The sequence below is a fragment of the Crinia signifera genome, chromosome 2 (assembly GCF_055691185.1).
Source record: "Crinia signifera chromosome 2, ASM5569118v1, whole genome shotgun sequence".
Taxonomy (NCBI): domain Eukaryota; kingdom Metazoa; phylum Chordata; class Amphibia; order Anura; family Myobatrachidae; genus Crinia; species Crinia signifera.
The window spans coordinates 237,320,477-237,336,694 of record NC_139218.1 but is presented as its reverse complement, the minus strand read 5'-3'; the positions used below and the strand labels follow the sequence as shown (position 1 = coordinate 237,336,694).

Genomic DNA, 16,218 nt, shown 5'->3' with positions numbered 1-16,218 from the left:
GGGCGTCTTCTGTCTTTTCCGGGTGGGTGGTGGCCTTTAATTTGCATGGCCGCCTCCCCCAGAACATCCACATTGTCTTCTGGTGGGTAGCAGCCCTTAAGCTCTTTTCCATGGCCACCACCCATCCAGGACTTCCATGGCTTCTTTGGTCTTTAGGCATACTTCAATGCCAATCTGCCATTGAACTGCCTCTTTGGCTCTTGTGCAGGCTAATATTATGATTGGCTTGCTGTTGTCATCTTTGATTTTTCAGGAGGTGTCACTTTTTACAATTTTTGAAAATCAAAGATGGCATTACCTCGCTTCCTTGTATAGGCCAATATTAGCCTGTGCAAGGGAGAAGAGGCAGTCTGACAGTAGAGGAGGATCGTTGAAGAGCTCCAGAAGATATAAGATGCTGTGGAAGTCCCAGGTAGGCGGTGGCCATGCAAAAGAACTTAAAGGCCGCCGCCACCAGGTGAAGATAGAAAAAGACTCAATGGAAATACCGGGGTAGGTGGTGGCCATGCAAAAAAAAAAAAGCTTATAGCCTGCAGACCATCGTGTAGAAATAAAAGAAAGGGCTGTGCCCTTGTTGGGTGGCAGCTATGCAAAAGCGCTTAAAGGCCATTGTCCACCAGGTAAAGATGGAAGTCCCGGGGAAAGCGGCGTCAGAACTCATTGTCTCTTCAGATTCTATTTCTAGGAATATATAACATTTGCTTTTTATATAGTCCCTAACATCAGTCTTTAAATACTGAAATCTAGTCATATGAAGCCATCTATCAATATTCCTTGGTAAGATTTATAATGTATGTGCTGGGGTTTATTTAGCCTGCTGTAGGCCTGTGTGCAGACATCTCGAGACTATGCAAGTCTACATGGCATGTACAACAACTCGTAACTCTCTGGTAAATGACTTCAGAATTATTTTTCCAGCAATTTATGCATGGTCCCAAAAATTAAGCAAATTAACCATCATGCATTTCTTCTACTGTGTCCGCTCGTTGCTTTTTGGGCACGCTAAGCAAAATTTCATACTGACTTAGCTGCGTTAAGGCCTGTACACATTAGGGCGATCCCGCTGATGCTGATATTTGCAGTGGCAGGATCCGGTGTCGGGGGCCACATCGGCAATTGCATACACACTTGCAGATGCTGCACACGAGGGGGGCGACCACAGCGGTGCAACGACAGTCATGCTGCCACCTTTGATGATGTCCTTCCTTGTCTGAACATGCTTGGATGAGGGAGGGGGTTGTAAATGACACGCGGAAGTGCACATCGTTAATGATGCACATTGTACACACTGGATGATGATCCATATTGTTCAGAAAGACCTTTCTGAATGATATTGTGACCAGTATAATCTAGTGTGTATGTGCCTTTACGCCGTTAAATATGGTTCATTTGGGCACAACATGTGTGGAAAAAAACAAACAATTGAATATGTCCATGTTTGTTCTGATGGGGAATAAGGCACAAAAATAATTGAATTACTCCCTCTCGCAGATTTTTCACCTGAAAATGTCAACTGAGTAAATGTAGTCCTAATAATTCATGCTTCTATTCTTTTAGGTCTGGAGTTCCCTTGGGGTCCAAAGCCTTTCTGTGAAGTTATTGCTGGGCCTTTGCTCAGGAGCAATGGCCAGTCCCATGAAAGCAGTACTTTGGAAGGCTCTTATGTTGGTGTTTATTTCTCTGCACATTGGGTAAGTGCATATGTAGATGTTTGGCCTTACAATGCTTGCAAGTGGTATTTTTATAATGACAACATCTCGTTCCTTACATTCTATCTGGGGACACTGCTTATTCTGGGTATAGGGGTTTGGCACTGGAGATGGCATGCAACTAGTTAACCTAATTACCTGAGGAATTAAATGATGCTTCCTTCAAAATATATACTCCTAAGTGCCTTTGAAGGAAATGTTGCATCTAAGTTCCATTTAAATTAAAAGGAAATTGCCCTGCTGACCTTTCAGTAGGAGACTCCTTTTTACTTCTTAGAGCGCTCTCCATCTCCTGGATGTGTTTTAACCTTTAACCATTTACATTGATCTGACTGCTACCGTTTGTGGATCTCCATGTTCTGTATGATTTTCATAAACGTGGTTATCCATTAGAGTGCCTGAAACATTTCTGTGGACTGGCTACCACTGTCCTATATCCTGAGCTGGTCACAGAAAGATTCTTCTGTAGTAATGCCACATACATGCTACTACTTGTTGATATAATTAGACATCATGGCTATACCCAACTATACCTATCTTTCGCTCTGTGTACTGAGAACACAATAGCAGCCCTACATGTCTGTATAGCAGAGCTCTAGGAATGGATGAGATCCAGTAGGCTACAACTGAATCCTGATGAAACAGAGGTTCTTATGATAGGTGTTCACCCTCCAAGGACATGACTGCAGTATAGCCAATCAACTGGACTTAAGCATCGGAGTTCAGAACCACAAAACACTGAACAGGTCTATAATCTTGGTGTCGTCTTGGATTGCGACTTAATATCTTTATTTTTTCATTTAAGTAACCATAGCCGGACTCAAGCACCTAATTCCCTCAGATCTGCCTAAATTTATACATGTGTTTGTAAAATCGCATCTGGATTACAGCAGTGCCTTGGGTTATCAAACAACATAATTGCACCAATTGCTATGGGCATAAAACACAGCTGACAGTATAACTTATCGGCTCCAATTCACTCCTTCACTACTATCTTCGCTGAAAAATGTATTTGAAGATTGGTTTAGCTGTCCTTGTCCTTAGCTGTGCCAATTGGCTGATGACTGTAATAGTTCCCATCATGCAGTGCTGGTCCTTATTCCCACTTCCCTTCTAATGCGCCACAAGCTCTTCCACTCACATTCCCCAAACTCCTTCCATGATTGGTAGCTAAGGCTGTGCAATGGTCTGGGGGGATACCTGGAGAAATGGTGTTGCAGACTGGCTCCAGGGATTTGGCAAGTGTTATAAGCAAGTTTGTCCCATTTAGCTCTAAACTTACATTTTTATATTTTTTTCTTTAACACGTACGTTTTAAGTATTGTTAGATGTTCTTGTTGCCAAGCACCTATTATTAAGTTTCTAAGAACATTCATATCTTTCATTTAGTGTCCGCCTTGTCGAAGTTTGACCAGAGTGCTGGTGGAATCTTACCGGAAGATCAAAGAGTTAGGACAGAAATTTGAAATTGTTCTTGTTAGTGCTGACAGGTGAGTGTTACAGTACAGGTAGAATGAACAGCATGTCAATGACACAAATGACTTTATTTTAAATTTTTACCCAATTTAGGGGGTATTCAATATGGGATTCCTATCGTCGGAATGTCCCAACAGTCGGAATCCTGGACAGGTTTTTGTTTCATCCGACAGTACATCGACAATCGGTATTCAATGTACCGAGTGTTGGAAAGTCTTTAAATTGTCAGAAATGTCTGCGGATTGTCGGAAAAGGGCCATGATTTAGACAATCCACAGCTGTTTCCGACAAACCAGATCCGACTGTAAAAAAAGTTCAATGCTGTCATTAATGGCAGCATTGATTAGGTAATTGCCGATATTTCCTCTGTTTGAAAATATCGTCACATACTGACGCTTCAGTGGTAAACCCGGAAGTTTTTTTGGGCTGAGCTGCAGCTTGAGTGGTGAGTATTTTTGGGGCAGGACAAACCTGCCCTGGTAGGTTTGTTCTGCCCCAGGAAAACCCACCACTCAAGGGGTTAATGTATTACTGTATTGCAGAACTATGAACTAGTAATGTTGCTACAGGGCAGGGTTTTATTTTTTCACGTGTATATTGTATGTGTGTGACTGCCTATCATACGTAAAAAAACAGGTCTGTCCAATAAACTAGTATTATGAATGTTTCTTAATATTGGGGTTTTGGTTTGTTTTGGGACAGTTTTTCACAACAGCTCATTATCTTTAATACACCACCCAAATGGTCACATTTTCTAAAAATAAGGAACAAAAAAAGATAGTTGGTGAGGATTATATAGTTTGGCAAATAAATGAACATTTTGTACTCCTTGTTCACAAGTAAATAGAATTTTGGTTTCCTTAAATTTTTTTCTCATCAAAGTATCCACCCTTAGCGGCGATCACAGCAATACAAAAAGTGGGGCATTCTGATGTTAAATTTGTCTAAAGTTTCCCCTCTGATTGAAGCCCAATTGTAGCAATTCTCAGAGGTGGTTATGCACATTGTCTATCAGAGCAGCAGGGATCTGATGAGCTGTTTACAATCTATCCCGTTTGCAATAGAATATTTTATAAATTTGTCCTCTGGTTTTGTGTTCACTGTAGGACACCCAGGGCGTAGTTGATAGCTTGCACTGTATACTGCTTATCTATTGAGGGTACAAAGAGGCAAGCAATTTCATACAAACTGTGCCCTGCATTTCTCAATGCGACTATAGCAAATCACTTTTCAATTGATAACTCCTTCCTGGGAGACATTTACGAGACCACTTTTACACGTTTGCAAGCGTTATCTGAATACAAGACGAATGTCATAATTCTTCCACCATGTATGTGTTGATGAATCCTGTCTCAAAACATCATTGGTGTGAATCTATCACTACGTGCACCTTGTCACATTTCCAGTGTCCTTTATTTTCAGGGATCATACATTATTTGTCTCTTCGCATACCTCCCAACTTCTATACCTCAGGAGGATTATTGTTGCAGTTAGGTGGCGTGAACGTTATGCTGTAATTTTCCCTTCATATCTTGTATTTCTTCAACATTAGGTTGCATTTCTTCACAATTTTAGTGTATGTCAAAGAGATCATTAAATCATAGGGTTTTTTTGAGCATTTACATCTTGGGCACAATATTGGGAAATGTGTATGAGACGTATATATTAGACTTTTGGAAAGACTAGAGTCCCATACACAAGGGGCGACCTGGCTCTTTGCTGCACGATTGCTCAGCACACATCGTGGTGCATCAGCAATGCTGTGTGCTGAGTGAGGCTTTGCCTATTTTTGATGGGCAAAGCCCCTCGATCTAGCAGTAAAGCCAGTGGGCAATAGTGTCGTGCAGGACTGCACATCACCATCGCTGCAATCGGCCCGTGTGTGTGCTCCTTAACTATGGCATGTGGTACTGGGCTATAAGTAGTTTGCTTTCCAAACTAAGCTACATATTTAAAAATGTAAAATTAACTTATTATAAGTGCCAAAAAAGTGAGTTAACACATCAAAGGAGAAATATCCAGTTGTCTGCCAAAAATCCTGCCATTTGGCCAGTCATTTTTTTGGGGGGGCAATCCTATTTTGTCGACTGAAAAAAATAACTATATCTATTATTTTAAACACACAGGTTCATTGAAACCTGTGTTTTTTATTTGTGTTTGCCTCTCCAACATGTGGACGCCTATCAAGGATTTTCTTTTGTGAATAAAATCTTGTGTAAGCCGTAGCTCATGCTGGCTTTTCCGGAACAATAGGATAGCCGACAGTGACGCAGTTTGCTGCAGTAATTTACCCACGGTAGAAGGATACCCCCCATTAAACTCTACATAATACATGTTTGAGGTGTTTGATACATAAAATGTAATGGTGCATCCACATAGAACGATTTGGCAAACGATCCAATCTTGTTAACAATTTCCTCAGAACTCCTAGACAAACTATTTGGTGTCAAATAGTGAACGATTAAACAAACGATTACATATGAAAAATCACTCTTTAACAATGTGAGTGGGAGCCAATAAATCCGCTTTTACGAAATCATTTATCGTGCATACACATAAAACAATTTAAACACATTGCAAAAGATTGGACTATGATCATTCGGGTGCGGTATAAAACCCAGACAGTCGGGATTACAACAGTCATTCGCCCAGCGGGGGTGAGCGCAACTGAGCCCCTTGTGGGCTCGCCACGCTGCAGGCGCAGTGGCTCACTATGCTCGCCACCTATTTATTCTCTTTCTATGGGGGTCGTGGACCCCCATGAGGGAGAATAGCCGCTGCACATGTGTGTGGCTTTTAGCAGTTGGGATTGTGACGTCAGGGTAATGACTGTCGGAATCCCGACTGCATGCGAGTCCTCCGGCACCCAATCATACTGCATGCATAAAGGATCATTGACCTCTCAACAAGTGGCGGGTATGCGCATCGGCATCGTTATCGTTCAAACACACAGAACAATTTGAATTGTCTTCCCGATCTCACACATTGTATGCCAAATCATTCAATGTGTATGCACCTTAATGGCTCAAATCATACTGATTTGCTTGCATTTCCACTTAATGTCATTTAGAATACAGAAATATACTTATGTATTGTGTGTGTGTGTGTGTGTGTGTGTGTGTGTGTGTGTCAGATAATATAAATAAAATATATATTTATATATGTATATATATATATATATATATATCATAAAATATTAAATGTGTGAATGCACTGCGGTATGCATGATACAGTTTTTTTTTTGCTTTGCATTGTTCAGTACTTAAGCATTAATGCCTCTGGAGAGCTGTTTTTCCACAACAATTCTGGCCTCCTCGGTTTGGCAGTGCAGAGCTGTGAGATGAGATCATTGGTCTTTTCTTTTCTGGCTCAGTTTCCTGCTGTCTGGTAGGGCCCTGCTTATTCTTTCTTGATTGTTTAATTACTGTGCAATGATCCAGTTTAGGCTGTAGACTATCAGCATATCTATGCAATGCTGCCATTTGCTTTTGGTCTGATGATTACAGAGCTGGTTTTCTAATGGTTTCAAGTATAAATTTGCTTCTTGTTTTTAATTTTACATTGCAGACAGCTAAATCAAATGAATTTTACTTTTTTAGTAGACAAATTAGTATCCATGTAATTGTATATCTCAAAAAATTATAGTTTCATGTCAAACTAAGTATCCTGTGAATATTTGATATAACGAAATCAGTCATAGACTTACACCTACTACTTAAATAGATCAGGGGACAGTAAATTTGGTAGATATCAGTTGGCAACAGATGAATATTTCTAAATCGTAAGTAAGTGACGGTCTACTTTTCCTGGAAACATTATTAATTGAGATACCTTACAGTATGTAACAGGACAGTGGGGCAGATGTATTAAGCCTTAATAAGAGATAAATGCAAGGGTGATCATGGCCGGCAATGTGCAGCGGGTCCCCCCTCTCTCCCTGGACCCTTACCTGTCTGCTGCTGCTTGGCCAGGTCTCCACCTCCTCCCTGCACCCAAAAGAGGTGCAGGGAGGAGGAGGTCACTGGTCCGGGCAGCATAGCAGGAGGCTTCCTGTACACAGGTGAGGGGGAGGGAGGCACGACGCGGATTGGCGGGGTTTGCACGGGGTAGCAGGGGACACCCATAGGCTCCTATGGGGTTGTGACACCTAGAAATGGCATAACCCCCCGCAGCGAAGCCCAAGCGGTGGGGATTTGCTGCATATGAAAATGTGGTAAAAACCCAGAAAACTGGGGTTTTACGGGGAGATAAACATTCAGCCAATCGGCTCCTTACTGACTTTTTTCCAAACACAGGCTGTAATATGGCAGTTAGCAGGTGATTGGCTGGACGTTTTCTCTCTTTATCACCCTTGCATTTGTCTTTGTTAAGGCTTAATACATCTGCCCCATTGTTTAGTTTCTGGTGTAGGACTTTACAGTATGTTAAATGTATGCCAAGTAAATTACCTTGTAATGGTGTGCTTTGAGGTTTGTAAGGCTGATCATGTGTAGGTGTGGTCACCAGAGCTATAACTGGGTATTTTACTGCAACAAAAAAAACCCCTCTATTTTGGTGAAAGTTATATTATGCACCTGAATGGGAGATATATATTGATATGTGGCTCTATTCTTGCAACAACCTGCAATTTGTCACAACCTGATTTTATATAATTATAAAAATTTAGGGACACTTTGATACCCATCTCTCTGCAGCCATGACCCTTGTTTCCAGCCCTTAGCTTTAAAGACCTACATTTGGTTACCATTTAAAGCATAGAATGAAACTAGACTTATGGGCCCTACACACATGCCAATGTGTGTAGGGTGACCTAGCTATGCTAGGTCGGGCTGTTCTGCTCCTCTGTCGCTCAGCACACAGAGCTGACAGCCCCCACACAGAGCGAGCTGGCAGCTCTGTGTGCTGAGCGAGCGGACAGCGCCAGTGTTCTCCGGTGAGATAACCCTGCCGATGCCGATATTGATGGACACTGTTCATCAATCTCGGACAGCAACGCGCGGAGATGCGCATTGCTGTCGCTATAGCCCACACACACACACACACCAATGTGGGGGCATTTTCTAAGCGACTTTGCCAAACTAAGCAAAGTCGCTTAAAAATACCTTAATATTGGCATGTGTGTAGGCCGTATTAGACTTGATTATTCTATGGGAAGATAGTGTAGTATTGTACTTTTGCTATATTCAGCATTGACTCCTTTTTTTTAATTATTATTTGGTTTAACGGATTTCAAATGTGTATTTTAAATGTAAAACCTTGCCTTGCTTTAGTTACAATTCTTGTGTAATTAATAATACACCTTGCACATTACTTTCAATGTTTTAATTGACTTGTATTTCCTTTGGCATATGGCATATTACTGGAACTATGGATTTGCTAGCTTTTTATGATATTTGGGAGCATGCCATTTAGTTATTGTACAATACTTCATGGCAGAAAAATGTGTATAATTTCTTTGTACATGGTCTATGATTTTGCTTATCTCTAAATTAGCAGCAAAGCAAACTAGTTTTAACAGTAATCTGTACATTAGGGATTGGATTGAAGTATTCACATACTGTAGCTTGATTAGTTTCCCACAGTGTTTTGTTAGTCATTTGTACTAAATCTCCATTAAACTAATTAATAGCAAAGTTTATAAGGTCTGCTTGATCTTTTTGGGTTTGATCCAATTAACTTGCCACGCTCTTAACCCTATTTCATGCCAGATTTGTGGATTTTTATGCACAGCCCTATGGGATTTTAAACCAGAATAAGCAAATCCAACAGTGCCATAATTGTGGCAAATAGCCTCACTTACTAGCAGGGGCAAAAACATTATGGCAAGCATGTTTGAGCCCCAAGATAAACTGACCTGTTTTACCATACTATATATAGCAGCGTGCATTTACAGTATGTAAGGATATATGCCAGGAAAGGGCAATACATTTTCCAACAAACCATACTGAAATCCACCAGAAATGACGCAACATTTATTTTATTCTGTGCATTTTATGGCATAAATGATGATATTGGGTGAATTCAATGAAATGCAAATGGAGTGAATCAGCCTCTGCTGCGGCATTTCAGTGCCACAACTGCAGCCCCCTTTGCCTAGTCGAATTTAAGGTTTGCCTAAAAGTCCTCGTCGCCTGGTCTCTGCTCTGGTTTGTAAGAAGATATAAGTGTTGCATTTGTTGGTTACTGGCGGAGGATAAAAATATTCTTTCTATATGAGGATGGTTTACAGAACTATTGATACTGTAATTCACAATTTACCGCCCAATTTTGATATTTCTACTACTGTACAAACCGTGATGTACTTTTAGGTGCTAATATCTATAAATTTTCCTATTAATTGTTAGGATGACACAACTGAACACTTCACCATTGAAGACTGTCAGGTCTGTTTTGTTGGAAATGGCCGTGGATTGTGGAATTCACAGGTGTTTTTTTGTCTATTTCAGGACATTCCGACACTCGACTGTCTGTGCATTGAATGCCAACAGTCAAGTTAGTGTCTGAAGCCAGCGAAAACAGACGAGATTCCGACTGTCGGGATGTTCTGACAGTCAGAATCCCAGATTGAATACCCCCCATAGTGTTTTAATTCATATTTAAACAACATTTGTAGTACGTTTTGTGGAGCCATTTTTTTATAACTGTTTCAGAATAATACTTTATTATAATAATAATTTTACCAAAATTTCTCCCTCCATCTGTGCTAATGGGATCCAGATTTAGGGTAAAGTGTACTGTGATGTTAAACCACCTAATAAAACAAGACTTATAGGCTCCATATACAATCTCACCTTTGCATTATGATTATAGCAATTATTTTGTTGCCTACAGTTTGTCTACTTTTTGTTTTACAGATCGGAAGAATCATTTAAACAGTATTTCAGTGAGATGCCCTGGACAGCTGTTCCATATAGTGATGAGGCGAGAAGGTCTCGACTGAATCGATTGTATGGAATACAAGGTGAGAGCTGTGTTATATGCTATTGGATGGGGAGTTTAATCACAAAAATACTTGCATTTGTCATTTGCGTGCCAGCATAGGGACATTTTAACTCACTTAACCCCTTCAGTGGTGTTTTTTTTTTTTAAGGAGCGCTCCCCACTGGGCGAGTTTTTTATGGGGAGCGCGCTCCCCATAACTCTCCCTGGGTCCGGGCAGCGCCGCTGAACTGTGAATCAGCCGCTGCCCGTTGCTGCTCCCCGCCGCCCCGTCCCTGCTCCCGGCTTGTCAGGCGCCGGACAGGACAATACAAAAGCTGGAGGGGAGGGGGGAGGAGGAGGCGCCGCAGAGGGGAGGGAGCCGGGCAGCGCAGAAGCTGCCTGAGATCAGTGAGTGATCTGCCCGGCTCTAAACTGTGGCAATCCTGAGAATTTTCCGGGCTTGCCAGATTGGGCACTGAGGCACAGCCCGGAAAATTCTCGGGATTGCCACTGAAGGGGTTAAAGTGTTAAAAAAATAATAATAATAATTTAATTCTAGCAATCATTTTATCTCTGTGGCTAAGTAAAGTAATTTTTTAAATTAGACTGGTATTAGACTGCTGATACAGATGGAGCGTCCCTCATTCAGGCAGGGGATGGCGGTAGATTTGCCAGCCGCCAGAAGGGGACGCATGCGCATCCCCTTACAACGGAGCACCCCTTGAGTCCCCAACGAGTTCCCCCCACTCCCCCCCCCCCCCAACCCTGCCCGTCTCCCTGTAATGGAAACGGGAAGGGTTCCCATCCCCCGCCGACAGGAAACTGGGATGTGCGTGCCTGTGGGACGCTCGCCCGTCCCAGTCAGATGTGGAGTCCGCTCGCCAGCAGGGGTGGTCTGGCGAGCCTTGGCGCTGGATGAGCAGCGCTACATTGATGTAGCAGCGCTACATACACTGTACCCTTTGATGCCTGCTCAGAGATTGCTGGTGAAAAGATGGAGGATGATTTGGTTGTTTCTTTGGATGCAGCCACGTGCCCCTATACATTAGTCCAACTCGATTTATCTTGAGCTCAACCAGCAGCTCCTCGGGAGGGCTCACATTGGACATGGCACTTGATGTGCCATTTTTTACATGCGATAGATGGAATGCGATTTGTCACATGTGGAAGGAGTGCTGATAACGGCTGTGGATTGTCGCAATCCCGGCCGTATATCAAAATTCCTTGGCTGTTTAGATGGACATGCCCTCTTTTCACTGATTAGCAGGTGGGACATTGAATCCCGCCTGCCGATTTTCTGTCAAGCAAACTGCAAACGTGCCAGGATCACGACTGTTGGGAGGGATCGACAGCTGTCTTCCGTGATTGCATACCCCCCTTCACCTGGAATGCAACATCAATGTAAACAGATTAAAATGTATTTTACTAAAGCTATTGCCCTTCTGCTCCACGGGAGGTTTTTGTCCTCCTTAGGACACCTGCGTTATGGTTTGACAGGTGTACCACCCCAGTCAAACTCCCCACCTGCCACTGTCCCCATTTAAAACCAATTTTTAGTAAATGTAACCCTAAGGCAGTGGATACCAAACTTTCTTGAATCACTTGTTCTAGAGCAGGGGTCAGGGAACATTTTTACATTTTGTCCCAAAATATATTTAGATAAGCTGACATTACCCCTTTGATTTGAAAGGAAGGAAATCATATAATTGTAATACACACTGTACCCCCAGAAATTGATGATATATCCTGCTAGTACAGTACACAGCCTGTCATCAATTGAGGATGATGATTACCATGTGTACCACTCACAGCCATACATTGTTATCACCATCAATGGCTGCCAGGCTGTGTGTGGTAAAGCCAATGATAATGTGACGTCCATGCAACTATTAGTGTCAGTATTTCAAGATGATATAGTGACAGTCTGTGCAATATTTCCCCCTAGACTACAGATGGATATACCTTGACAGGAGCCTATAACTAGGCAGAGAAACTCTGCACTGCAGTACAGACTGCACGCTGCCGAGATGGCACAGCAGCTAGTCTACTGTACTGAAAAAGCGGGCGGACGTGGAGGCAGGTCATCACTCAGGGAAGCCTGTTATACACAAGGGCCTGATGCACTGCACTGCGTCCGGTCCTTCCACACTACAGAACTGTAACATGCACAGCCGGGCATGCATATAGAATATATATAAAGATTCTATATGCAATGACATTAAATTCCTGGCGGTAATTTACGGTCGCACTGCCGAGACACAGCTAGGCATGCATATAGATTCATACCTTCACAAATTTAATTTTTACCCCATTTGGGGTAATTTACCCTGTTATCGGACCACTGCTTTATTGTATCAGAATTGTTTTCACTGCACCCCTAGGATAAAAGTTTTTTTTATTATTGATAAATGTGGAAAAATATATTAGGTAAAATAAATTTTGCCTGTATGTCATCCTTTTGGGTCAGTTATGTAGTGATGTACAGCTGTGCTTCTGATTGTCCATATGTTTTATGATTGGCAGCCACTAGCACTGGTTTTGCCCACCACTTTTATCATAATTTGATTTGGTGCTGGACCACCAACCCAAAGCACTCCTGCCAGAGCCTCTTGGCACCCAGGGTGCCTAAGCATACAATTTGGGAACCACTGCCTTAAGGTTTTGAGCCCAGGCCGATGCAATTGGGTCCTGCATCCCTGCATGTTAGGTTCCAGAGGGTGCACTTAACACACATTATTCCTTGCTATTTCTGGACCTGTGAGGAAATTTGTGGTAAATTCATCCGCTGTTGTTTAACACACGAGAAAACCTTCAGTTTCCAGCACTTACCACAGAGTCTACTGTGTGTAAATCTACACTGTATACAAAGTGCTAATTTGATTCATAATCCTACAGCAGTGTATAGGAATTTGAGGCTGTGTTTTGTTACTCGGAATGAAGGGAATGTACTAATAAGAGGTGCACAGGTTATATTTCCTGTAAATTCCTGTACTTCTAAAATAGTTCTGTCTCTCATCAGCAGCTCACATGAACCGTGCCAGAATATTACAAATGCCTTTGCGTCCTTCTTGTGAAAGTGTTTCCAGATCACCCATTGTGTATAAATATGCAGTAAAATTTAACTATACATTATGACTAACGCAATACTTACTATACTGTATATTGTTGTTCCCCTAATTGGCTATAACAGGGGTAACCTGGAAAGCTGGTCAGGTTAGGCCACTGGGGCCTTAGGACAGTTCCCACTGGACCGGTACATTATATCACTCTGTTCTCAGAGGCTTACAACACCCCTTACCCACATCTCTGTAAGTGTCTGTGTCTGCAGTGCAGGCTGCCTTAGCTGAGTGAGCCTGTGTCTGCAGTTAGGGCTACCTGTGCTACGTGTTTAGCTGTGCCTGTAGTGTGGGCTGCCTGTCCTGTGTGCGGCCAGGTCTGCAGTGCAGGCTGCCTTGCAGTTTACTGGCTAGGTGTGTCTGTGGTGTGGGCTGCCCTGTGCTCTGGGCTGCTGTGTTTGCTGCTTGTAGTGTGATAAGTGTCCCAGTGTCTGGCAATAGCAGATTTGGTACTTATGTAATATCTGGGCTCCCGTTTTTCTTATGACACCGCGTACCCTTGCGGGGCTCGCCACGCTTCGGGCACGGTGGCTCGCTATGCTCGCCACACTATATAAAATCAACTCCATGCGTAATTGGATAGTAGGGGTATGAAAAAATGGGGTGCATTTAACATGGGAGCCCAGATAATACATAAGTACCGCAGATTTTCCCCTAGAGCTGACCTAAGCCCCACTTAAAAAAATCACCTCCAACCCTGCAATCCATATTACTAAACAGCTTCACTCCACCCCTGGACAATCATCTCCCATGGACTCTAAGCGGGTATCCCCAGGAAAATACCTCCATCCCATCCTCCCCCATGCCTACATCAGCACCCTCTATGAAAAAAAAATGGGTAATGTCACTGGCGCTGTATCCCCACATGTATTGTGATTAGGGTGATCCTAGGTTTTTGTCATCGGCAGCAGTTCCATTAAGCGCGGTTCCATTAAGCCAGGCATGTCCAAACTGTGGCCCTCCAGCTGTTCTGAAACTACACATCCCAGCATGCCTTTCCATAGTTTTAGCATTCCCTATTAGCAAAACTGTGGCAAGGCATGATGGGACTTGTAGTTTCACAACAGCTGGGGGGCATTAGTTTGGACATGCCTGCATTAAGCTCTAGGTAGCCAGATTTTGGAAAGTCAGTGCAGGCTGGGGGGGGGGGGGGGGGGGGGGGGGTTTATGGTTTTTCTCGTGCAGTGATTTTCATCTGAGTTGCTCTGCATATGTGTCCTGATTGTATTTGTAGGGAGTCACAATACAGATTCAAACACATTCACAAATGTGTGTACTAAATTGCGTGCACACTATACGATTTGCGTTAACAATATGCACGATAATGATTAATATTGTTAAGTGGTAAACCCGTGGATTGTTCATTTCGTGGCTCCGCTGATATCATTAATGATATTGGCAATGCAGCATATCAGATAATGGGGGGGATGTTCTAACATCCGCACCCCAGCTCCGCCCCGTTTGCCGCCCATCACATTAATAATTATCGCATATGCACTAACATATGCGATAATTATGGCAAAGGACAGCTCTTGCGTTAAGAGCTGTCCTTTGCGGTGAGAGTCGGTGGGTCACAGCGGCTCCCCCTTCCCTCCCTTACCTGGTGCTGCTGCTGCTGCTGCACTGGGCTCTCCTCCTCCCTCCTAGGTAAGGGGGGGTTGGTGCGGGGCAGCGGTGGGTCGCATTAGAAGCCCACACGCTTCTAGGGGGCATCGGCAGATTTTTCTGGCGATGCCCCCCGACACGATAACCCGGCGGGGGATGCTTAGAGCATCCAAAAATGGTTTTCTAGTTTAGAGAATCTCCCCCATTGTGTGTGAAGCATTAGAAATGTGCTGGGTAAAGTAGTGTAGTATGGGTGTGTTATTGGAGTGATACCGATGTGTAGCTAAAAGTTGCATACTTACAGTAGATGCTGAATCACATTGGAAGCCATACTACAACTGATGATGTTTACCTAGCATATAGTGGCATCAAAAGATACACAAAGTATTTATTGTAACATCTGTAGACACTAAAAGTGGTTGTCACGGTCCTTGTGCATTCAGATGCATTGATGTACATCACGGAAGGGCTTTGTAGCATCAAAGTCGCAGATGGAAATCTAGCAAAAGATGCAAGAACATCTGCGACTGCATCCACACAAAATCAGGCCCTATGAGGAGGGATCCTTTCACCCTCGACAGACCCCACCCGTTTAAAAGACCCTGCCTCCACAACGGCTGCTTCCAGAAATTTCCCGGGTTGATTTTTCTACCCAATCTGCTCCTGCATGTAGGCGCTAGATTGCCATAAGGAGTTTACTTCATAAGTTAGAAACTCCGCTATTACAGTATACGAGCCAGATGCACTAAGCTTCAAAAGTGATAAAATGGAGAGGGATAAACAACCAGGCAATCCGCTACTGCCTGTCATTTTTCAAACCAAGCTTGTGACATGGCATCTAGGAGCTGATTGGCCGGCTGTTTATCACTCTCCATTTTATCACTTTTGACGCTTAGTGCATCTGGCCCTATGGCGAGGGGGTTTCTGCGGCGATGGTGGCTTGTTTTCAGCGACAATTGCTGAATACAAGCCATCCTCGCCATCTAACCCCCTCGTTGGCTGCTCTCCATATTCTATGTTCCGGGGGATTCCCCCAAACGGCGAGGTTCGCCACTAATGCAGCGAGCGCGCTGCATATAGAGGTGACCCTCGCTAATTTGACAGCGCACTTGCAGATTCCACCTTGCTGGAAAAACCTGGCAAAGTGGAAATGGCAAGTGCAGGGAGGTCAGTTGAATACTGACCTGCAATCTATGGCTGCGAGCTATCGGCACAGCTCACCGTCATAGCATTGAATATACCCCAAAATCATAAGTGCTGGATTTACTCCAGAAGTTTGTCTGGCCTTGAGTTGGTTGCTTAAAAAAACAACTAGATAATGAATGTAATCTTCTTACTTTATTTCATCAAACAGAAAGTGCTGGCGTTGTAGGCTAGATGTCAGATGGAGT

General features: G+C 43.2%; 1 protein-coding gene across 1 annotated transcript in view; it reads left to right on the top strand.

Moving 5' to 3' along the window:
- NXN (nucleoredoxin) overlaps window positions 1–16,218 on the top strand; it is a 104,664-nt gene that overhangs the window by 66,480 nt on the left and 21,966 nt on the right. Inside the window, exons 3-5 of the mRNA XM_083174059.1 lie at window positions 1,558–1,691; window positions 3,099–3,199; window positions 10,040–10,146. Of these exons, the coding sequence (XP_083030185.1) occupies window positions 1,558–1,691; window positions 3,099–3,199; window positions 10,040–10,146 (342 nt within the window). The remainder of the gene's footprint in view (window positions 1–1,557; window positions 1,692–3,098; window positions 3,200–10,039; window positions 10,147–16,218) is intronic.